Source organism: Xiphophorus maculatus, chromosome 2, assembly GCF_002775205.1.
Source record: "Xiphophorus maculatus strain JP 163 A chromosome 2, X_maculatus-5.0-male, whole genome shotgun sequence".
NCBI lineage: Eukaryota > Metazoa > Chordata > Actinopteri > Cyprinodontiformes > Poeciliidae > Xiphophorus > Xiphophorus maculatus.
In genome coordinates, this window is record NC_036444.1 from 29,343,652 (window position 1) to 29,368,695 (window position 25,044).

At 40.9% G+C, this 25,044-nt stretch overlaps 1 protein-coding gene across 1 annotated transcript; it reads left to right on the forward strand.

Annotated features, from left to right (window-relative positions):
- Window positions 1-489: 489 nt before the first annotated feature.
- tes (testin LIM domain protein) lies at window positions 490-24,789 on the forward strand. Its single transcript, XM_023353209.1, has 7 exons — window positions 490-646; window positions 3,910-3,995; window positions 13,339-13,819; window positions 18,618-19,178; window positions 21,448-21,663; window positions 21,751-21,909; window positions 24,063-24,789. Exons 1-7 carry the CDS (start codon window positions 620-622, stop codon window positions 24,252-24,254), a joined length of 1,722 nt encoding a protein of 573 aa, XP_023208977.1. The 5' UTR covers window positions 490-619; the 3' UTR covers window positions 24,255-24,789.
- The last annotated feature ends 255 nt before the right edge of the window (window positions 24,790-25,044 follow it).

Consider the following 25,044-nt stretch of genomic DNA (forward strand, 5'->3'; position numbering starts at 1 on the left):
GCTTTAACTGATATTTATCAAACTTGCTAAATACTGTGTATATTAAATTGTGCACTACTATTTTTCTTAGCAATATTAACAATAATATTATTATTAATAATAACTTAAACCATTTTTTCATCATTAATATTTCCTATGCACTGTTTTGTTTAATTTAATTTTAGTTGTGTTAGACCAATGGAAAAGTGTGTGCATGAGTGACTGAACTAAGACCGTGATTCTCTGTTGTACAATTAGGAGACAAAAGTTTTTTGATTCTATTAGGATGAATGACATAAGTGTTTGCCCCACTATCACAGAATTTAAACCTTTCACACAAAATTAAGTATTTTACTTTATTTTGATCAAATTGCCGCTGTGTGGGCATTAGTCATTCATATCCAACAACAACCCCGTGTATTCGATATTTTAGGTTCGTCATTCATGAAAAGACTTGTTTTATTTTTCTGAAATATTTGAGCGGAAGTTGGGCCCGTGATTATGACCCGCTTGACACACGTGTGGCTCAGAGAGAGAGGAGACCGGTGCGGGGCTGTTTCATCTCTCTGTCCCGGTTTGTTCCTGTCGGTGCCAGCGCTCCTTCAGACTGAGTACCCGTCTCGGACACACAGCCAGCAAGATGGAGATAGAGAAGGAAATGAAGAAGGTGAGTTGTCCCGTCCAGTGGACTCTCCTCTGTCCTTGTGAACAGCTGGGAACGCCCTGAAAGGTGCGCCGAGCACCGAGCAGGTGGCGACAAAACCTCACCGTACTGATTCAATGGGTTACGATTCAATTCTTTAGGAGGCGTTTCTGGCTCAAACTTTGAGACTGGAACAAATTAAAATTCATACTCAAATACACCTAACGCCACTTTGGAGTAATTTCTCTTAGTTTAAATGTCGTTTTTAAAATCGTACAGCTAGGTTCACAGAGTTAGAAAGCAACTTTAAGTTGTCGGAGATCAGTTACTTCCCCTTCCTGGTCAAGTTGCTCGTGCGAGTTCACAGATCACTTCAATTTGTTTCCTGTTTCATTGCGGATGAAAACACAATTTTAAACGTTTAAAAGGGTCACAAAAGTAAATTAACCTGTTTGTTAAAGACGTATGTCTTCATTTGAAGCTATTGAACTTCTTCACAACAAGTATAAACTCCAGTGCATTAACTTGGCATGTTGTTTTAGGTCGGCGCAAAAAAATTGCAAAATTTTAAAGTAAATCGGAAAAACGTATGTTTTACAAACAAACATAAATGTTTTTGGCATTTCTATTTAGGCCGTTTATCGTGTAGCCTCCAGAATTAAAATCTAAATCCTACAGTACCTTGGGAAGTCATCTGATTAGTAAATAAGGTCCATCTGTGTAAATCCAGCTGTTCTGTGAAGGTTTCAGAGGTTTGTTAGAGAACATTGGTGAAAGCAGCTTCATCAAGACAAAGAGGGGAAAAACTAGCAGAGACGTTTAAAGCCGAGTTAGGTTATAAAGTGCTTTCTTGTTTTGTCTGTTTTAGGGAGCAATTTTCCATCTTAAAATTGAAACAGGGAAGGAGAACATTAATCAGAGAAGCAGCCAAGAGCCTGGTTGTAACTCTTGTGAATGAATCTATAGACTGCTCGTAGATGTTAGATGTGCTGGTCAGGCAGAAATCCATTGTTAAAGTACAGCCATAAAACTTTCATTTATATTTTACCACAAGCCATGTAGAGGACACATGCACTTGCAACATAATGATGAGAAAAAATAATAAATATTACTCGTACTTGTGTCAGTCCAGGATTTCCCAGTGTACTGGCGGGGCACCCGGCTTCACCTGGCTCCCCACCAGACTAAGTGCCGTTTGTTTATTTTAAATAGTTTCTTTTATACACCAGTGTCAGTAAAGACGGATTAAGCCAGGTTTATAGTTGACGCAAGGAACTGGTTGCAAGAGGGTGCACACCAGTTATGCTGCCCCTCCACCAGCCCATTGACTTTACATGCTGTTACTTTCAAATTATGATGTCTACTCATGCATGCGCCTCTGAATTATTGTAACATTTTGTTAACAAAAACATGGTGGGGCACTGATGGACTTCCATAGCTTCCCTACCACTGGGCTTAGCAGGTGGTTTTCTGGGGGAGGCCCTGCATTCTGTTGATGAAGTATTTAATCCATGCAAAAAACAAAAACAAAAAAAACAAACATAAAATTTGCAGTAATCTATATTTTAAAAATATATTGATTCTACACTTTCTTAGTCAAATTATTAAGAGCCATTGTGGAAGGTCCAAAGAACCACAGACATTATGTTTAATGCCACAGACATTAAACATAATGCAAGTTGAAAGTGTTTCATCATTTTCAGTCTCCTTTTTAGCATTTGGCAGCAGGCCAAATTGACAAAGATAATGCAGTATTTTAATTCCACAGTAGAGAAAGCTACATAGTTTCAGTAAGTAGGTACAGGGAAAAAAATATTGGTATTGGTTTCTGCTACCAGTACCAAATGAGTTTTAGTATGTCGGCATATCAGATATTGACCTAAAGTCCGTCAATATCGTCCATCCCTAAATGAAATTAGTTTGAATACACAGACACCATTTGATGTAGTTTGAGTATTACACATTACTGTTGCTACACAAGCTGAGATTCCCAAAAGTATTCCCAGTTCTTGTTCCACGTGTGTGTGTGTGTGTTGGGATTTCATGTGATGGAACAACATAAAGAAGCACAGCATTGTCAAGTGGAAGGAAAAAGAGACTGCTGTGTTGGAGGAACCTTGACTCATCTGCAGCAGTATAAACACTGTACCAGTGACCCTCAGTTATACACTTTGTCATCATTTCTACTGTTGGTGGAGTAAATAATTTCTAGAGTGAATCACCCTGTGAGCCTAGCCTCTTGCAGAGTCACTCATTAAACAAAGCATGGGGATGCGGATGAATACACACCCTTCCAACAGCTACTCATTTTCACTGTGCTCAGATAAATATTTAGACCATCACATGTTTTGACCTGTTAGCTTGGTCTTCTGCAAGTTTTGCTTGGATCTGAAGCTCATGAGTACAATTCAGTCTTTCTTAGATCCAGTGGTCTGTCGACAATTCTAAATCTAATTGCAGTTTCTGCAGCTGTTGCTCTTAACTCTCCCATGAGGAGGAAGCCATTGCTGCAAACAGTCTCTTGTCTGCATTCCTCACCAGCAAGTGTCTTTTGGGTCAAAACATGCCTTTTGACAGCGGGGGTGCCTGCTGCGCTCCCATGAGGCTTTGAGCTTCATTGAAAAGTTACCCATATATGGAAATAAACAGCAGTAATGGGCTATGGTGCATATGACCATTGGCTGACACACATGTTCTAAGAGAAAAACAGATGTAAGAGTAGAATTGGCTTAAAGGGATAAAAGTTCAGATTGTTTTTCTTCAGTCGGGTTGAGATCTTTTCTTTTTCTTTGGCTGCAAACATCCTGTCACTTCCTGAGGTATGTCGAGGATCCTAGAGCCTGGAGAAAAGGGGGAAATTTAACTAGTAAAGTTTTCAGTCTGTAGCAGGTCTGTTCATTAATGTAAGGCTCATGATCAACAGTTGTTTAAGTCAAAAATAGGACGCTACCAGCCTGAGCTCTGGAGAGTTGCCTCTCTCCTCCAGGATCAGCACCATGTGTTCATTTCCAGAAACAACAATATTCCCAAGAATCCACTCCCAGCCTTCAGTAGACACTTTATCCATGTCGTCTCAAAAAACCTCTCTGAATTATAAATCATTGCCCTCCATCAGGAGGGGGAATGCAATTTCAAATCTTACTAGCTATGTCAGAAATATGTCCATTTTGGAATCCGTGTCCATTAAAAACTTATTCAGGTAATCTTTCTCGAGTCATTTTAAATTCACCTAATATTAAGTCAAGTCTAAATATTAATGATGTTTTTGTTTTTTTTCTCTTTTCCAGGTGACTCTCGGCCACGAATTTGGCGCCGGAGCGGCGTGCTTAAAATGCAAGGAGAAATGCGAGGGATTTGAGCTGCACTTCTGGAGGTTTGCACAATCTGTTTGTGTTGACAGTGATGCATGACGAGAGCAAGCACAGAGAGCAGAAGAGTTTAATGTCCTGCTCTCTAACTCAAGAGTCACAATTTCTAATGTCTAGATCTCTGACCAAATTTGGCTGATTCCCATTTCCATTTAAAAGCTAACTGGTTAAATATTTTCTGCTTTATTATTTGGGTTGGAAGCAGAAATGATGTTGAATCGTGTGTGAGACAACAGTCACTGCATAACAAGGTTTTACTTATACTCAGTGTTGGTGTAAGCGTTTAAGACACAGCAGAATAACTTTTGTCCATCTAATAACACTAAATATTTTGACGTAAATATCACTCAGTAGTATAGTGCTGCATATTTCACCATGGCCTAATAGATATAATAAAAGGAAAACAAAAGGCTTTATTCATCGAGTCAGTGTGATGTCATTCCTCCTTGGTTTAATTAAAGTGCTCTGGCAGCAGCAGGAGTTCACAGCCTGATTGTGTCCCGTTCCTATGGAAATCAGACACCCCTCGGAGATTTATGTTGTCTTAGTTTAGCTTTAACAAAAGTGACAGTTTTGGTGTAAATTTCGAACTCCGGAAAACAGCTTGATTTGGATTTCTGTTTAAAGCTACAAATCAGCCACAGTAAAAGGTTAAAAATGGCCCTCCAGGCTGCTAGCTGGGACTTCTGACTGTGCAGACCATTAAAGTCACTCATTCCCAAGGAGTGAGACCACTGCTCATAAAACTGTAGCACTCCTGGCTGGATCGCCAAACTTTGTCGTCAGAGAAACTATTGACCTGTGGCATACTTCTCACAACAACTAGAGCTACTTTTCTTGAGTCCCAAGACTGTTGTCAAGTTAGAATGTTTGTTCTTTCTTTCTTTTTTGGTTCCTTGTGCGTCAAACTGTTTAAAAAGCTAATGCAGTTCAATTTGATACATTATTCCTCTTCACAGCTAAAGTTTGGTATGTTCAAGCTCAAACATGCCTAGTCATAAATGATGTCAGAGTTGACTACAAGCATGGAGATATCTGTGTTGAGGCTTGTTGAAGGCTCTGTGATTTGAACAATATCACAGAGGAGTTGATGCTTATATACCGTTTAAATAAACAGTACAGTTAGCTATTTCAAAATAGCTAACTGTACTGGAGTTACAGTACAGTTAGCTGTACAAAAGAAGACATTCAGTCTGAGCCTCTTGCTCTTGCGTACGTAAAAAGTCCAAAAATTATGCTTTTCTATATTAGAAGTAAAATAATCTTAATTACTGGGGGAAAATACACTTGTTTGCTCTGCAGCCTAATTTCAGATAAGTATCATAAGATTTTCCATATTATCTAAAGCGAAACATGTAAGATAACCCTGAAGTGTAGTATGAAGGCTGCCATATTCATCAGAACCCAGTCAACCCGCAGTTGTCATGTGATTTTGTGATGTTCATATTTACACAAACATTTAAAAAATCTAGAAACTGAAACTGACAAAAACAATAGTTTGACTGCCTTGGTCAAACATGTAAAAATAAGCTGCAACAAACCTTCCAAATGGTTCAGAAAGTGCAATTAGGAATTCTAAATATAATGTACAATAAAGTATTAAGTCACTTTGAGCACATAGCATTAAATTGATTAGGTCTACCCTTAAAGTTTGGGCACATTATCACTGATACCCTATCTAGAATTTTTTTCAGTATTAGGACCGATGCAGATCAATGCGTCTCTAATTATTATAGTTATTTAGGGAAGAATCATTGAACTGTACACAATGGGCTCTTTGCATCTGCTGCGCCGACGTCACAACCGCATGCGGCTCTCTTTTTTCCGCTTTGAGTTACCATGACAGCTAAAAAAGACAAAGTTGTATTTCAGACGCAAATAAAACAATACTATGAACATTGCTGTCTTCCTTATATAATGGGCTTTTACGTTTTCATGGATTTCCAAGCGATCCTGAATTAAGAAGACGGTGGCTTGCAAATATTCGTCGCTACCAGTTAAAGCTAAACGCCGCACAGCAAAGTTTACAGCCTTCGCTTCACTCCTGATCAACTTCTTCAGCCTAAAGCAGAAGGTAAAGGAGCCTCCTGTGTTATTTCCATGGAATCACTTCTGTATTCAGCCTGAAAGAGAGTTTATGGGAACGAGTGAGCAGACCAGAGCCAGACAGCCGAGCTACTGATCCGCCTGTACAAACCGCTGTAAACATCGTCCTGCTTCACAAGAAGCATGCAAAACTAATAAAGTGAAATAACACAGAGACCTTAAGGAACACGGCCATATTTTTTCTAAAAGCAAAAACTTTGAACCTGAACAGTCAGCTGAACTAGAACTCTAACACCAGAGCTGCTCTACTGTTAAGCTATGGGCTTGTTGTTCCTCAGGCTTCAGAAGCAAAAAGCCTGAACCGTAAAATCCACATTACTTGGTCTCTGACACTAACGACAATAAACTCATGTAATATACTTGAAAAAAAGGTAAAAACATTGTCCGGTAGAATGGATGAAAAATGTTTAGATACTTGTTAAGATGGCCCTTAGCGGGAGGCTGAAATAGGATTCTGGAGGCAGGGGTAGTGCAACCAACCAGGTGTTTTAATCTCCAACATTTAACAAAAAGGACATTCCTGCTTACATGGTCATGAGGTGTCGCAGCACCCGCACCTATTACTCCCATCATGTGGCCAACATGCAGGCTTTGTAATCCTGGGCGGCACCAATTAACACACTTCTCAAAACACAGGGTGGAACAAACCACATATACACCAAACAACTTAACAAAACAACCAATCTTCAACACATAAATAACAAACATTCTTCATGGTTACATACTCATTTGCTATCTAAAACTACCCTCATATAAATATTAATTTATTCATCACTTCTAAAATGCCTCAGGCTTTGTTCCCCCTCTTCCATCTGCACTTGGTCTCTTCCGGAATCTTTATCAGGTGTTCAGGCCCCCGGGGACTCTTTTCGCCTGAACACCCTACAGAGGAACAGACAGAGGTAAGCCATAATCTACAAACATTTGTAATACATTTCATAATTACCATACCTACTTCATTTATATTATTCCCCCCCCAGGACACCCTCAATACCCACTGAGATGCCCTGCATAAAACACCCAATAAAATACTTCAATCTATTTGTACCCGTCTCATTATCATTTACACATAATTAAAGTGTTATCCTGACCAGTAATGAAGACCTTCATTACATTTCCTCCCCCCTCTCCACAAGCTCACAGTACCTTAACTTTCAGGAATCCTGGATAAACAGTCAGCTGCAGTGTTGGTTTTTCCAGCCTTATAACATACAGTGAAGTTATATGGTTGCAGAGCAAGGTACCATCCAGCAATCCGTGCATTTGCATCTTTCATCCGATGCAACTACTGGAGGGCCCGGTGGTCTGTTTCCAGAAAGAAATGCTGTCCCAGCAGGTAGTATCTCAAGGATTCGATGGCCCACTTCATTGCTAGACATTCCTTCTCCACCGTCGAATATCTGGTTTCCCTGTCCAGAAGCCTGCGGCTCAGAAACACCACCGGCTTCATCTCTCCATCCACTTCCTGCAACAAAACTGCCCCAAGACCCACTCCTGAAGCATCTGTCTGCAGTGTAAAAGACTTTTCAAAATCAGGAGTATGCAAAACAGAGTCTGTACAGATTGCATTTTTAAGATCTTCAAACGCTTTGCTGCATTCCTCAGTCCATTGAATCTTATTTGGGGACTTACTCTTTGTCAAGTTATTTAACATGACTGAACGTTCAGCAAACTGAGGAATAAACTTCCTGTACCACCCGACCAAACCCAAGAAGCTCCTCACTTTCTTCTTTGTTGTAGGTACAGGGAAAGTACGAACCGCATCCACTTTCCCCACCTGTGGTCTAATCTTGCCAAAACCAATGATGTAGCCTAAATAGGCCACCTCTCTCTGGGCAATGGCACATTTCTGAGGGTTGATGGTCAGTCCAGCTGCTCTGATGCATCCTAACACTCGTAAATGTAACATGTGGTCCTTCCATGTGTGGCTGAACACCACCACATCGTCCAAGTAAGCTGCTGAAAAGTCTGATACAGCTCTCAAAACATGGTCCATAAGTGTTTGAAAAGTGGCAGGCGCTCCCTGAAGACCAAATGGCATCACTTTAAAATGATACATACCAAATGGCGTCCTGAATGCAGTCAGCTTGCGGGCCTCCGATGCCAGTGCCACCTGCCAATATCCTTTACTTAAGTCCAGTGTAGTAATGTATCGTGCTCCTCCAACTCTTTCCAACAGGTCATCTATTCTGGGCATAGGATATGGATCAAACTGAGACAGAGAATTCAGGTAACGAAAGTCAATACAAAATCTCAGTGAACCGTCTTTTTTGGGTACAAGAACCACAGGGCTGCACCATTCACTGGTTGATATTTCAATGATGCCAAGTTCCAACATAAAGTTAATCTCTTTCTCCAACTCTGGCACCAACCGCTCTGGAATCCTATAGCTCTTTTGTCGAGCTGGAGAATCCTTCTTGAGACAGAAATTATGTTGTACCAGGTCTGTAAAACCTGGAACCTCTGAAAAGAGTTCAGGATCCAGCAGAGCTGCAACCTCCTCCTGTTGGGCTGCTAGCAAATGAGACAGATCAATCACACAGAGCTGCTTTTCGGTGGAGGGCAAAAACTTCTCCTTCACCTCCTCATCTTGAACATCACAAATCAAAAGCTGCTGCCCTGATCTCCGACGCACCTGAAATTCTTTCAGTAAGTTCACATGAAATGTCTGATGTTTTTTCACTCTGTCAGGCATAAACAGTTCATATGTGACCTTACCCACTTGTCGCGTCACTTCATATGGGCCATGCCATTTGGTAAGCAGCTTGTTATCTGAGGTTGGTAGCAGCAACAGGACCTGCTGTCCTGGTCTCAGGACCCTCTCTTTGGATTTCTGGTCATACCATCTTTTCTGGTTCTGTTGAGCTGTCTGCATGCTCTCCTGTGCCAGAGCTGTCATTTCCTCCAACCTCTGTCGCATCTTGACCACATATGCCACGATGTTCTCCTCCGCTGATTCGGGATGTTCCCAGTAGTCCTTCAGGAGGTCCAACGGTCCTCTCACTTGGCGTCCATAGAGCAGTTCAAACGGTGAAAATCCAGTCGAAGCCTGTGGGATCTCTCTGTAGGCAAACAGCAAATAGGGCAACCACTGGTCCCAATCTGCTCCTGTAGTAGAAACAAACTTGCGCAGCATGTTCTTCAAAGTCTGGTTGTATCTCTCAACAAGCCCGTCCGTTTGAGGATGATAGGGGGTGGTCTTAATTCCCTTCACTCCTAGCAACTTGTAGACTTGTTGCAACAGCTTAGACATAAAGTTTGTGCCACAGTCTGTCAAAACCTCTTTCGGTATCCCTACTCTGGAGAACAGTTGTATCAGGCAGTTGGCAACGTTTCTGGCTTTCACACACCTCAGGGGAAAAACTTCAGGATAGCGAGTTGCATAATCGCATATAACCAAGATGTACTTGTTACCCGCTGAACTTCTCTCTAAAGGACCGACTACATCCATCCCTATCCTCTCAAAAGGAGTACCAATAATTGGTAGGGGCTGAAGATGGGCCTGAGAAATCTTCTTCCCTGAAGTAAGTTGACATGTTACACAGGACTTACAGAAGTGTGATATTTGAGTATACATTCCTGGCCACACAAATCGTCTGGCAATTCTACACAGTGTCTTCTGGAATCCCATATGTCCCGCCCATGGAACTGTGTGTCCCAGATCCATTACTCTCTCTCTGAATTGTTGTGGTAATGCTAGGGACTCTACTTCCCCTTTACACTGGTACAAAATTCCCCCTTTTATTACATATGTAGCATCCTCCAGAAAGCCTGCAGAGCCCTGTGCTTTTCCTTCCACCTGCGTGACCTTCTCAAACCAACCTTTTAAAGTTGGATCCTGCCGCTGAAGCTCACCCACACTAACTGGAAGATCAACATCTAATAGGTGAAATGGTGTAACAATGTTATCTGTTTGTTTGACAGAACCTCTTATTTTTTCCCTCCTTCTTGCAGCCCTGGTTTTATAAGGTTTAACTGGTCCCATTTCCCACAGTTCTTCAAAAAACGGTAACTCTCTCAAAGTGTTCTGAGCACTCTGAGCCCTTGTGGTGACCATATTGTGCCCTGTTGGCGTCCTTTTACTTGGGTACTCCATGGTTTGCTTTAAAAGAGCCCCAGTTACGTCCTGCGGGGGAAAGTTTTCTGGTTGTGTGGGTACTAGTTTGGGAGGATGTAGTTCTGCCTGCTGAATGAGCTCTGCAATAATGGGGACATCATTACCCAGAATAACCGTATACGGCAGCGTTGCTGCAAGAGCTACTGACATAAAAAATGTGTGCCCTCCCACAGTCAAATAAATGTCAGCTAATGGATATTCATGTTTATCCCCATGTATGCAGCTTATGTGACATTTATCCCCAGTCCACCTTTCTCTAGGTATTAAAGAAGACAAAACCACAGTCTGAAACCCCCCTGTATCCAGCAAAGCTGTTTCCCTCTGACCATTAATGAGAACAGGTGCAGTACAAGCAGCATTATGAAGAACAGATTTTGTAGGTCTAGGAACTGTGCACAACAGAGATGGCTTCGATTGATTCGTAAGGGGACAGAAATACTGGGTATGGCCCAGTCCATTACATAAGTAGCATCTTATGTCTCGTTTGGCAGAACGAAAAGGGGCATTCTTAACCGAAGCAGGTTTATATTCAGGTTTGTATTTATTCGAAACAAAGTGCCTACCACTAGAAATGTCTCTACTCTCCGACTGACCACCACCCCATTCATCCCCAACGGACTTACTTTCATGGGCAAAGTTCGAGTCCCGGCCGAAGGTACTACGTTTTGTCCCTCGTCTAGCTGCCGTGAAGACCTCCGCCAATTGTGCCGCTTTCTCTGCTGTCTTTGGGTCATGCTCCCGAAGCCACACCTCCAGTTCCGGGTTCACCATCCTCAGGAATTGTTCCAGGATCATTGTCTCAGAAATTTCTTTCACCGTTGCCTTGTCTGGTTTAACCCATTTAAAAAACACTTCTTTAAGGCGCACATATAGTTCTTGTGGAGTCTCACCAGAGAGAATGTTCAAAGACCGGAAACGTCGACGATAGGTTTCCGCTGTAATCTCATACTTCTGCAATATGGCCGCCTTGACATTATCATAGTCTTCTGAGTCAGCAAAATCCATCAAGACATAAGCACTTCGTGCCTTACCAGTCAATAGGGGAATTAGCCGAATCGCCCATTCCTCTCTCGGCCATCGGCAGACTTGAGCCATTCGTTCAAAAGTAGTCAAGAAATGTTCGATGTCGTCATCCGGTAGAAGAGGATGTAGCTTAGGTTCTCTGTGCATGCCGAAATCCCTCTCCGGCCCGACACGCCAAGAATGTTGACTCGTTCCTTCACCTAGATCAGGGGTGGGCACTCCTGGTCCTCGAGGGCCGGTGTCCTGCAACTCTTAGATGTCTCCCTGGTCCAACACACCTGAATCCAACAGCTGAATCTCCTCCTAAGTGCAGTCAAGTTCTCCAGAGTCCTGTTAACGACCTCATTATTTGACTCAGGTGTGTTGAAGTAGAGATGCATCTAAAAGTTGCAGGACACCGGCCCTCGAGGACCAGGAGTGCCCACCCCTGACCTAGATCGTCCATCTCATCCTGAGGCTGCAGTGATCCAGGCTGTAGCCGGTCCCCTTCAGCCTCCTGCCTCAGGTCATTCACCTGCTGCTGAATTTGGTGAAACTGGTGCTGCACAGACTTCCATCTGTGGTTTGACGGGAAGCTTCTTTCGCCAGCTGTTGGTCCCTCACTGATTGAGAGTGAATAAGTGCTTTCACCAAATCTGCCAACTCTTCAATCTTCTCAGGGTTACTGGGTGCCACGCCCACCTGATCAGCAGATGCCGTCGCTCCCTCATCAGGCTCCAGCTGTTGATCTTGTTTCCTCTTTTCCCTGTCCTTTGTCATCCTCAACTCCACCTTGTGACTCCGGCCCCAAAACTTCTGACACCACTTGTTAAGATGGCCCTTAGCGGGAGGCTGAAATAGGAGTCTGGAGGCAGGGGTAGTGCAACCAACCAGGTGTTTTAATCTCCAACATTTAACAAAAAGGACATTCCTGCTTACATGGTCATGAGGTGTCGCAGCACCCGCACCTATTACTCCCATCATGTGGCCAACATGCAGGCTTTGTAATCCTGGGCGGCACCAATTAACACACTTCTCAAAAGACAGGGTAGAACAAACCACATATACACCAAACAACTTAACAAAACAACCAATCTTCAACACATAAATAACAAACATTCTTCATGGTTACATACTCATTTGCTATCTAAAACTACCCTCATATAAATATTAATTTATTCATCACTTCTAAAATGCCTCAGGCTTTGTTCCCCCTCTTCCATCTGCACTTGGTCTCTTCCGGAATCTTTATCAGGTGTTCAGGCCCCCGGGGACTCTTTTCGCCTGAACACCCTACAGAGGAACAGACAGAGGTAAGCCATAATCTACAAACATTTGTAATACATTTCATAATTACCATACCTACTTCATTTATATTATTCCCCCCCCAGGACACCCTCAATACCCACTGAGATGCCCTGCATTAAACACCCAATAAAATACTTCAATCTATTTGTACCCGTCTCATTATCATTTACACATAATTAAAGTGTTATCCTGACCAGTAATGAAGACCTTCATTACAATACTTAAATAGCACATTTTTACAAGAAAAATGTTTAGCATAAGCTAAAGCTAATGTTAGCCACAAAGTTTAAAGAAAGTAAAACTCACCTTCGTATCTGTGAACGTATAATGAGGCGAACATCTTTAAAACCTTTCTCCAGCTACTTGTTGGGGCTTTGGATCGATGTACATCATTAACTGTTACCTTGGACAAGCCCTGAAAACACCCAGTGTAAAGAGCCATTTTCAGTAGATCGGAAACGATTGAGCCGCTTTTCCCCGAACGCGGAAGCTGACCTGCAAAGAGCCCATACCTCACCTTGTCAGATTTACGTTCTTCAAAACGTATATCTGACATGTACAAAAACAACATTGCTATCTGGGTGCAATACCACATACAACACAGCAACAATTTTCTGACCAGTCATACAACACTTCACAAAGATCTCTGTTGAAATAGTTCGACCCAGGTTTGGTGTCGAATTCATAAGGCAAATGTCTGTCTGCGAACAAAATGATGCAGTTTACGTCATGCATTGATGAGAGCCAACTGCAGCACTCCGTATGAAGTCTGTGGAGCCTTTAACGTGACAAGAAACTCTTATTTTCTTGTGCAGGAAAATTTGTAGGAACTGTAAGTGCGGCCTCGCAGAACACGACGTGTCAATGAACTCGGAGGAGAACAAGAAGGTTGGCAAGCTTTTTGAAGACACTAAGTACACAGGCCTCATAGCCAAACTGAAGACAGATGGCATCCCCAGGTACCAGGGGAACATGGTGACCATCACTCTGCCCAGCCCTGCCACTGCTTACACAATGCCCCCTTTGGCTTCCTCTACGATTGTACCTCCTTCCCCCACAGTGGCGTATGCACAGCCTGCTGTGACCTCTCCTGGGCCGGTGCTCATTGGCTCTCCAGCACAAGCCCAGGGGAGGCCTCTGGTTCTGTCCACAGACGTCACCGTCACTCCAGTTAAGGCTAACAAGGTGCCGGTCACTGCCAGTGCTACAGCGGCCAATGTGGTCCCAGTCCCCAAAGATGTTCCAATGAAATCCATCACCTATGAGTGGGCACCACCAGTGGCCAACAAGCATCTGGTAAGACTCTGAATCATTCATTAACTTTCTCTGTTTAGATTTAGGGGGTCAGTTTCTGAAAAGTCTTTCTATTGGCCTCTAAAGAAATGTGAACTGTTGTTGCGCAACACCCCCCCTACTCTCTCTACTCCCTAACTCTCTACTTCCTCTTCTGAGAGGGTAGATGTGCTTCCAGCTCTCCATCTAACGGATTAATTGAGTTTCCTAAATCTGCTGGGATTTACCCTGTCCAGAACTGAAGTAAACTCTGTTTAAAGCTGGTGTTGAGAAACGATTCGCCTGATTTCTGATGACCTCCATCCAGATGCTCCACCCTCTTCCCCCTGTGAATTAGCCAGACTGAGCTAATTCACAGTCAACTAGTTTCACAGAGCACACCTGTTAATGGTCGCTCTTTCACTTTATTACAACTTGCACTTGTTACTGAACTAGGTTGGTTTTAGTGACTCGGGCGAGTCCCAAGGATGATGTTTTACATATAGTTTGGGCTAAAAGCAAACTAACTCCCCAGAATCAAACATCATAGCTATTTTACAACCATCAAAAAACGTTGGGGTGACTTATTAATTGAATGTCCATAACATCTTTTAGATTTTCTTTATGTTCAATATTTTATTAGTAAGGTCTTTTTTGCAAGGGTCAGTACAGCTTAACACTGGAAGTACTAGAGAAATGCCAAATGGCCTTTCTACCTATGCAGTCTAGAGATGGGCCAACTGACCTGAAGGATTTTATCTAGCAGGTGCTTTTGTTCTGTAAATAAGGCCATTACCTTATAAGTACCCTGGTAATGGCCTCAACGCATCTCACAGTTGCACAATTGTTCCTTAGACTTAGACTTAGACTGACTTTGTTGTCATTTTGCATGCACAGGGTGTATACAGAACGAAATTTCGTTGCATACGGCTCAGGACAATGTTTGAGGTTCCAATGTTGTGAGTAAAATAAAATACATTATAAAATGTGAATATAAATCTAAATATAAAATATAAAGTGCAGGACTGACAGTAAAATAGAAGTTATTTACCTCTGTACATGTGCAAGGTATAAAGTGGAGACCAGTTTTTGAGTGCAGTCCAATTAAGAGTTCAGCAGTCTGATGGCAAGTGGGGAAAAGCTGTTTCGGAACCAGGTGGACCTGCACCGGATGCTGCGGAAACTCTTTCCAGAGGGCAGCAGGGAGAACAGTCCATGGTGGGGGTGTGAGGGGTCACTGACGATGTTTCGGCCTCAGGACACGCATCCTGCATCGATGGTTGACCTGACACTTCGCCCTTTTGCCTGAGCTGGGTGTGGAAGGTTGTTGCCGAAGCAGTTTCTCCTTGTGTGCCTTCTTCTCACTCACATGAGAGTTACCGAACTCTTTTGCAAGCTCAACCAGGAAGTCCACCCGTCTCTCCTGCACCCCAATGCATGCCTGATAAGGCACATGTGCATTCAGTGCTGCCATGTCAATCATGTTTGCCAGGTTTGCTGACCAGCTGTCACATAGTGATGGAACCTTGGTCACCCCCCGCAAGATAATGACTGAAATAAATGCCATTAGTTCTTGTGAACTAAATAGGTGAAGCAGTCACCTATTTATCCTCCACAGCACAAAAGGCTGAATGCAAATTTGCATGTGCAAAGTCTCCCAGATCTCTTTTGCTTACACTTTTTGCATGATTTTTTTGAGGTGGATCAACACAATTAATTTGGTTAGTTTATTCCTAAACTGTCATTTTAAACCCACTTAGCTTTATTTAAAAGAAAAACATTACTAATTTCTTTTAGAAAAACCTTTGCATATTTCTTGAAACAGATTGTATGTTTTGCAAACTCTATGTACATTTGGCAAAATGACCTGGATAATGCAGCACAACATCATGGATCAGCTGCAAAAGGTCACATCTCTCCAAAAACACTTCATGTATGCTTCAAAACTAAACTGACGAGTTGTAGGTATCATAGATACCCACCCCCAACATGGACTATTCACACTCCTACCTTCTGGCCTGACGGTCAACGACCACATTTACAATTGAAGAAGGGATGCTAATTTGAGCCATCAGAGTCGTCAGTTTGGACTCGGGGCCTTTTGGCTCTGTTTCAGTAAGTCTGGGGAGAGGTCGAAAACCCCAGTACTCTAATTCAGTAGCAGAAATAATCAAACAAGTAAAATCAGTCATCTAGTCTATCTTTCCCTACTGCTGACACTGAGAACTAAAAAGGGGATCTTTGAGAGAGACTGATGAGTATGGCGTTTCGAACCCCAGACCGGGCCTGATGATGATGTGTGAAGACTTTCTATTTCAGACATATGCCATACTCCGTCCGTCTGAACCCAGCTGATGAGAGAAGTGCGATTTGAAACCACATGTTGCGGGGCTGATGGGTTGGTCCCTATGCGCTGGACAGTCTTCGGCTCTTTGGCCCCGGCTCTTCTTCAGCTGCAGAGTTCTTTGTCCATCTCGATTTTGGCTCGAAGCTGCCTGGAGGATCCAACCAAAGGTTCCTCTTTTGCACTCACCCTTAATAGGGTTTATCCACCATTCTTCAAAAACATAGGAAACCTCCTCAAATACAGCAAATAATCCATCTAGCTATTCTAAAATGGTTTGCAGACCAGATTTTACTCAAAGCGGTAAATAAAGAGGTTCCTCATTAAACTGTCCTGTCTTCATCTGGCTTGGAGGTACTGTATTCCATTTGAAATCAAATGAAGTGTCAATTTCATTTTGAGCAACACCATGGAAAGTTAGTAGTGGTTACAGGGACCATGTCAGAGCCAGACTTGGAGGGATTTTTTTAATTGGTGTTTTTGGTTTGTAGGGTTGGTTCGGAATTTAACTTTTACAGCACAACAGCGACACTCTCTGGTCTCTTTAGGTACTACTTTGCTTCTTTCACTACAGTTTTTGAGGAGATGAATAAATTCAGTTCTATGACGGATCACAATTCCTAGTTCTGGGAATTCTGAATCAAATCAAAATGCTCAAAAAATTTTTAGTCAGCATAATTTTTTTTGTACACTTGTATTTTGAATATTTCTTTTACATTTTTTTTATTTTAAGAAAAGCCAGGCAGCTAAGCTAATGTGATACTAATAATTTCAGTTAAAGCATTTTATGCACAAATTTATTTTTGTTAGTAAAAATTAGGAATTTGATAATGTATGAAACTTTATAGAATTGTCTTCAGTAAATGCTGTGTCAATAAATGCACTGTCTTTTTCCTAACGTCAGTCTCATAATTTAAACAGAATCTCTCGGCTGTTTGAATAGAAAAATTAGTTTTTGAATTAGAAACTGTTTCAGAATTGAATCATGTCCTTAAATATTGGATTTGAATTTCTAATCAGTCGTTCAAGGTAGGGCTGAAACGATTCCTTGAGTGATTCGAGTACCTCGATTATTAAAATTCCTCGAGGAAAATTATCTGCCTCGAAGCTTTATTAAGTTATATTTTATTATTTACTGTACTGAGTTCCGGCCGGGTTATCACTTGCGTTGCACAGCGCTCTCACTTCCGCCTGAGTTATTGACGAAAGCTAAGTGTTAGCAGCACAATGTCCAGTTTTCAAGTTCAGCCTGGGAGGATTTTATTAATTCATGATAATGTCTGGGTCTTCATCGTTTTTGGGGGACCAATAAGCATCCTTAAAATGACTGGCGCGATGCCTGGAGTACGGCAGCTTTTCTCCTCCCAGAGCTGCTGCCTGGTGGCGGTTCAGAGCAAACTGCGAGCGATGAAGGTGTATTTATACAGGTGAGCTGATAGACTGAACACTGCAGGTGGCTGAGCATTTGATGATTAACGTAAGTGTAGTCTTACAGACGAACCGGAAAATGTATTTCATATCATTCCGATCTGAACAAATGGGTGGCGGTCTGGAGCGCATCGTGACAGTACATAGCTGGTAGATGAGTTTCTGAGTGTGACGAACAAAGGTGTCAAATCCCGTCGCTAACATGAACACAAAAGCTATATATGTCTGGGCAAGGTGAGAGTTCATCTATTAAACTCACTAAATATGAATACAGAAACCAAACGCTGAACATAGAAAATGTTTTAATAAGCTTATTTGTGAGCCTGCCTCTTTATTATTAAATTGAATATAATTTCTGATTTTTGTGTAACGTTTCTTCAGGTTAACTTAGAAAGTGAGCTATTATTATTACAGGTTAATTTTTTAAACTACAGAAAAGTTATTGTTAGGGAAGCTCAAATATGAAATATTGGACTGATGTTGATATGTGATAGTAATACTGATGTTATGTTAGATTTACCAATGTTTTATTTGATCATTTTTAACTGATTACTCAACTAATCGTAAGAATAATTGATAGATTACTCTATTACTAAAATATTCGTTTACAACAGCCCTACTTCATATACATTTTACTATTCTCAATAAACAGTGTTTCCCCTCTGCAGGGTCTGTTTATTTTATGTTTTTGCTCTATGTGTAAATTTCTTATGTTTTTTCAAAATCACCTCTTTCTACTTTGGATCCTAAATGTTTTGCTCTATTTATGTCTGTAAATGTGTTATTTACAAATATTTTAAAAATATTTATCTAAAATGTAATGGTTGTTCTAATGGTTCCTACTCAGTTTTTACTCCTGTAGTCTTTGTTTAGTCTAAAGTTGAATCTGAAAGAGCCATGTTGTGGTTTTCTGTGGGCTGCAAGGCAGAACAGTTTTTGTAGAGTCTCTCTGATTGCTTCTTTGATTTCTTCCCCCAGCTCTGTCTTCTAATCATCCCTCTTTAAACATTTTGAACTTGAACTAGATTTGAATTCTCTCCCCTCCATCAGGCGGTGCGCTACATTGAACTGCTCCCACCTGAGAAGCGTCCAGTTGCCGGGACGCAGGGGGCCGCTTACCGCCGGCAGCAGATGGATCGCCAGCTTCCTGAGCATGACCAGGACCCGTCCAAGTGCCACGAGCTGAGCCCTGCGGAGGTGAAGCAGATGCAGCAGTATGTCCGTAAATGCAAGGACGAGGCGTTGGGCATCGGAGATGTCCTGCTGCCTGAGGAGGTGGCTCAGATTCAGGCAGGTGGAACGGATGCAGCAGCTGCTGGTTCTGGAGGTACACCTGGGAGGGCTGGGTTTGGTCCCGTAGCAGCTGGTGTTGGAGGGGCTGGAAACGTACCAGGTCTTGGAGCTGGTGGTGCCAATTCTGGACCAGTTCTTGCAGGTTCTGGTGTTGGTGGATTTGGACCTGCAGGACTCGGAGCTGGAGCAGGATCTGGATCCGGATACACTCCAGGGTCAGGGACTGATCAGTCTGCTGGTCTGGGACCAGCCAGAGGGTCCCTGGGTACCGCTGCCACTGCTGGAGCCATCAACGCCGGACTGCCACAGAAGAACTTTGTAAGGAATTAGTTTTTTAAAACTTTCCTTAGTTATACAGCAGTGTCATTCCTACACCTGTTACGGTAATAAATTACCGGTGATAAATTGTCCCAGACGTTATTCTGATAAACAATAATGTTGTTTTGAGACAATTTTCAAGTAACGTAACGGTATAATACAAGAAAATATTCTGAAAGATCAATAAACTTTAAATTTTAATTAACAAGTAACACTGGAACTGGAAGTCATTCTAAATATCAAAAATAAAAAAACAAAACAGTAGAAACAAGAAAATCTCTGAAGTCTGTAAAAAAAAAAAAAAGTCCATTAAAAAGGGTCTATTTGAGACCTAGACAGCAGACTGAAAACTTTTATCTTCCAGCTTTTGGTAGAAAAAGAGAAAAACTGTAAATTATGAAAATAGAAATGACTGATTTTGTTTTTATTTGTCATACAATTAATTAATTTATTGCGTATTGTGGCAGACTCAGTCATACCTCAAATTATCCAAGGTAAAAATATTTTCTATAAATTCTTTTTAAAGGCTTACTTTGGTCTTTTGTCTAACCTTTCATCTTATGGCTGAAAGATGCTTGTTATATGGCATGAAACAAAGTCTTGCCAGTCAAATTCAGAATGTTATGATTTCCAAATGTAAATGCTCTATAATGGGCATTTTGGTTTAAAAAAACGGAACAAAACAAAAAAACACTTAAGTTTAATCAATGTAGTTTTTGCTACAACTTGTTTTAAGTATTATAACACAAAACATATGTTGATGTAAAATGTGTACATTTTTAAAATTAAATTTTGCATAAATAAAAAAATACACAGAAGTTACATAACTATTTTTGGATAGAATACAGTGGTGTAAAACTATCACTTTGAGATTTTATCATGTGGCCACTTTATCTTAAGCAAGAATATATTATTATTAGTATTGCTGCTAGCAGCTGTTGTATTTCAGCAATTTATGACTCTTGAATTAATACTCGTATCATATATTCTGTTTTACATTGTGATGGTTTTGTGTTTCTTCTCGCACCTTCAATCCAACTGACTTTGAAAATGAAAGCTTTCAGAATTATGATTGTACACATAAAATCCTAATCGATAAAATCAATACAAGCTTACATTTGCATAGTTTTTCCACAGTGTGATCAGTACATGTAGTACTAGAGAATGCTGATGTTATTCCCATATCGGACACTAGGGGGAGCCGTGACTCTCCCTGTGACAGCCTTCCCAGCAGTCCCAGCATCATCATGGACAGTCAGTCAGAGCCGCATGGTTCCACAAACTCAGCTGTGCAGTTTGTGCTCATTTTACTGCTGCACTCATAAGAAGCAAAAGGTTTAGATGACACAGTCATAGCGGTATTGATCAGAATAAGCATGTTTCCTTTTTAAAAAAAAATTATTTATTTTTTCTGGATGTAAACACATTGTAGAGGGATGTCCAAGGAGTGGTCTGTGGGCCATTTGTGGCCAAAGAATGATTTTGTTTGATCAGAATTCAAGAAAGGTTCAAATATGACCCTCCCTAGTCAGATGATGCAGATGGAAATATTTTTAAGCACAAGGTGTTTGTCTTTTATTAACCGTGTTTTTAGCTTTCAGTTTCTGATTAAATAAAAAGTGGTTGAGGAGATCTTTTAATTAGACAGTTTTGGTTAAACAACTTGTCATTGCTGTTCTACAGGATCATGAGATTATTTTTAAAGTGTTTTCTGTCTCCTTTTAATAGCCTGAATTTATTCATTTTGACCTGAACCCTAAATAAGTCAGATTTTTCCATGTTTCTTCATTGTGTAATATTTTTAGATTTATTCAAGTTATAGTTGACTAACTAATTAAGTCAAGCAGGACTGCCTGTTTGACTTCTTACATCTTTAAGGAAATTCACTTCTTTTCACCAAGTTAAACGATTTGTTAGGTGAACTAAAGCTACGTTTTGAATTAAATAGGCTTATTCATCTTTACAAGTTTTATTTGTATAGACTTTTTTGTTAAAAGCCAAAACTCATAGATAGGAAGAGTAAGTCTAATCTATTTTTACACCTTGTCCCAGCCTCAAAGAGAAACACTAGAATTAAATCTGATTTGATTGATTAATTTTCTGGGGTAAAATGTCAGTCATTTTGTGATGTTTTTGTCTGTTTTTTCTTTAACATAGTAAAAGGTCATTGATGAAAATAGAATGTTTTCATCCACAAAAATAACACTGACTTTAGGTTGTTAGGAAGCTCAATTAAGTTGACAACCGTTTTTCTCTTTTCCTTTTCAAGTCGTGCCATCACTGTAAGAAGCCCATGCTGCTGGGCGAGCCAGCCGTCTATGCCGAGCGGGCCGGCTATGACAAACTGTGGCACCCGGCGTGCTTTGTGTGCTGCACCTGCAGTGAACTTCTGGTAGACATGATTTACTTCTGGAAGAAAGGCAAGATGTACTGCGGACGTCACTATGGAGACAGCGAGAAGCCCCGATGTGGCGGCTGTGATGAGGTGATGACAACCAGTCGCTCTTAGATTGGAAACGTACATGTTTGCTTAAAAAGGAGTTGACACCTGTGTGCGTGTGTGTGTCCACAGCTGATCTTCAGTAATGAATACACTCAGGCGGAGGGACAGAACTGGCATCTGAAGCATTTCTGCTGTTTCGACTGTGACTGCATCCTGGCTGGAGAGACGTATGTGATGGAGAACGACAAGCCCATCTGCAAACCCTGCTACATGAAAAACTACGCTGTGGTGAGTCTGGCATCCTGACTTTGTTCCAGGAGAAGTTGTCATTTTTAACCTGGAACACACACATGCACACACAGAGACCTGGGGAATTCTGGGAAGTTTTAGTCAATGGCTGCTCTAACAATCCACTGCAGGACTTCGGAACATGTTTTGTGTTTTTTATGGTGGGTTATTTGGAGACATTATCTACATCAGATGGTTAATTAAATAAAATTGATTTGTAATAGAGACCAGAGGTAACAGTTAGTCTAAGTGGAGCCATATTCATAGTCTTTCTACTATCTTTAAATGACTCCAATCTCTCTCTTTGTGACTAAAATATTGCTTTATAAATCTTTTAACCGGCTGTAACATTTACATCAAATATTTATTTAAAGGGGCAGTATTATGTAGAATAGACTTTTTTTAGCTTTACATCATGTTATAATGTTATTCCGACATCATAAATATACCTGGGGTGTTGCCTTGATTCTTTCATGCGTGTTTGAAAAATCATCTAATCTCCATGGCAACCATTCAGCTGTGCAAAATGCCTGCTTGGATCTAGCTCTGCCTTTGAGACTCAGCTCCTCCTCAGAGCTCCAGCTTCCAAACTTCCACCTCATAGAGCCTCCCTTCCCCCACTACTCCTCCACTCAGCTCCTTCAGACTAGCCAGCAGTAATTAGCAAACACCTGTTGGAATTGAGCATCTGCTGAGCTCATTATAGGAGCTACTTGTCAGTGAAACGCTGGTAAAAACGTTGTTAAAGGGTCAATAGAGTCCCAAAGGCACCGGTTCAGAAAGAAACTGGACCTGAGAAAAAGGTCCAATTTAAGATGATAAATTACGAAATCAGATGTCTTTTAAGTCATAATTTGATATACATAGCATTTTTATAACAAGTGAAGTTAACTTGTTTGAGCTATAAAATGGCACTATATGGCTGGAAAACACATAATACTGTCCCTTTAAATAAATGTAATTATTTAATCTGGAGATCCTACTCCATGAATGGCCATTCCAAGAACTAGAATGTGTTAAACGAGATAATGCAAATATGTGATGGGTAAATAATATATAAAAATCTACAATGAACCAGTCAGGTTTTTCTTGGTGGATACCAATCTCTGCTTTTCTTTGATTTTTGATCTTTTGATTCAGATTGCTTTTAAGGAGCATAAAATAAGAGTCTTTGTGTAAACTTTGTTTTAGTTCAACAATTAAATCTAAAAACCTTTGACTACAAATAAATGTTACTGAACTGAAAGTGCTTTATGAAGCATGTTGATGTTTAAAATAGACAATCCATTATGGTGGTTCCAGTCAGGTGCAGTTTTAGTTAGGATTTAAATAAAATCATGTCTTTAGGATGTTTATTTGACCTTCACGAAGCTTTCAATTTGTATTTCTACTGTTTGACATTTTGTTTACAAATTTGGTCACCTGTAAAGGTTTTATGTGTAAATCATTAATGTATAAGGCAGTTGAAATAGAAAATCAATGAAAGTGTTTATTAAAGGAAAGATCATGCACCATGAAAACAACATCAACACTGTGCTTTTAGCACTAACAGAAACAGGAAGATGTTAAAGTATGTTGCAGTTTAATGAACCAAACAGACCTCATGCTTTCTGCTGCCAGTGTAGCTGTTCCCACATCAGAACCCAAGTTCAGCAGAATGAAAGCTCTGAGGTTTCGACTGATTTGTTTGGGTCTTATTCACTTCAGCAAATCAGAAGAGTGGCTTTTAGAAATGGGTATATTGCATGATCTAAACAGAATTTAGTTGATTTTATGTTACTGGACAACACATATTATTTTATATACTGTTAAAATATTGAAGGTAAAGCTTATACATAAAGGGAATTACCTCTTACTGCCAGCTGGAAGATATTATTACTATTAATGGTAACATAATGATTGCAGTACTTTTTAAAAAACTCTTCTGCAAAGAAGGAATCAACTTTAAAACTCTCTTTGTATGACTGTGCATACAGTAATAACTGATTAAATCCCCACTAAAGCTGCTATCCGTGTATATACGCTTCCATGTGATACTCATTTGTAAACATTAGGATGGGTCCTGTGCATGTGACTTAGTGATCTGACCAAATATGTGAAATATTGAAGGAGGAGGACTGGATTTGACGTCATGATGTCCTTCCTCTTCCCAGAGATGTGCCTCATGCCAGAAGGCGGTGGAGCCTGAGGCTCAGAGAGTTTCCTACGGCGAGCACCACTGGCACGCTGAGCCGGACTGCTTCAAGTGCTCTGGTTGCACCAAGTGCCTGATTGGTCAGCGCTTTATGGCAGTGAAGAACTGCCTGTTCTGCTCCGTGGAGTGCAAGAAGAAAGTCATGACATAGACTGTCCTATCTGTCTTCCAGAGCAGAGAGAACAACAGTGGACAGTGATGGCTTGTAGTTGGGTTAACATGTTAGTGTGGCTGTTCCCTTTAATATAGAAAGCTACTGCAGGAGTGTCTTCAAGTAAGGGTAAGGGGTCAGGGTTGACTTGCACTGATTTTGTTTACAATTTTTACTTTTAACTAAAGTCGTGCCCATATTTTGACATATTCAACTTCTAAGCCACCAGCTGTTCATTACATACTTTGACTTTACCTTATCTTCCCAACTCTGAAAGTGGTCAAAATGTAGACAATAGCATCATGTTCTGGCTCTAAGCATAGCTGAACTGCCACATTTGATTTAGAGTGCACATGTAACGTGTTTTTTATGTCACTCATTGTACATGATAATGTGGTTTATAAAAAACACTGCAGAATTGATTTAACACCTGTCTGCTGTCTCATCCCACACTCTGCTCCTCACTGTAGCACTCCACATTGTGCAGATGTTTCATTATTTGTTTTATTCTTAGAATAAAAGTAACGTAAATGTATGTATCCTGTAGCTTCAACTGACTGCAAACAGCCCTCACCTCAACAGTTTGAAGAGAGATTTTTTCTGAATCACATACTGAGAATCTAACAGAAAAGAACATTCTAAGGAAATCATAGAAACTTTAAGGATTTTTTTTAATACTCCTTTTGACTCGGACATTTTTATGGCTCCTTGTAGTATGACTGCAGTAGTCTCATGTGGGATCCAAAATTCCAGTGAACCTTCAGATACTAAAGCAGGCCCTTTGCTAAGT

Coding starts and splice junctions, on each gene's coding strand:
- tes (XM_023353209.1), top strand. CDS start 620: ATGGAGATAGAGAAGGAAATGAAGAAG. Junction 13,820..18,617: donor CAGTGGCCAACAAGCATCTG/GTAAGACTCTGA, acceptor CCCCTCCATCAG/GCGGTGCGCTACATTGAACT. Junction 21,910..24,062: donor ACATGAAAAACTACGCTGTG/GTGAGTCTGGCA, acceptor TCCTCTTCCCAG/AGATGTGCCTCATGCCAGAA.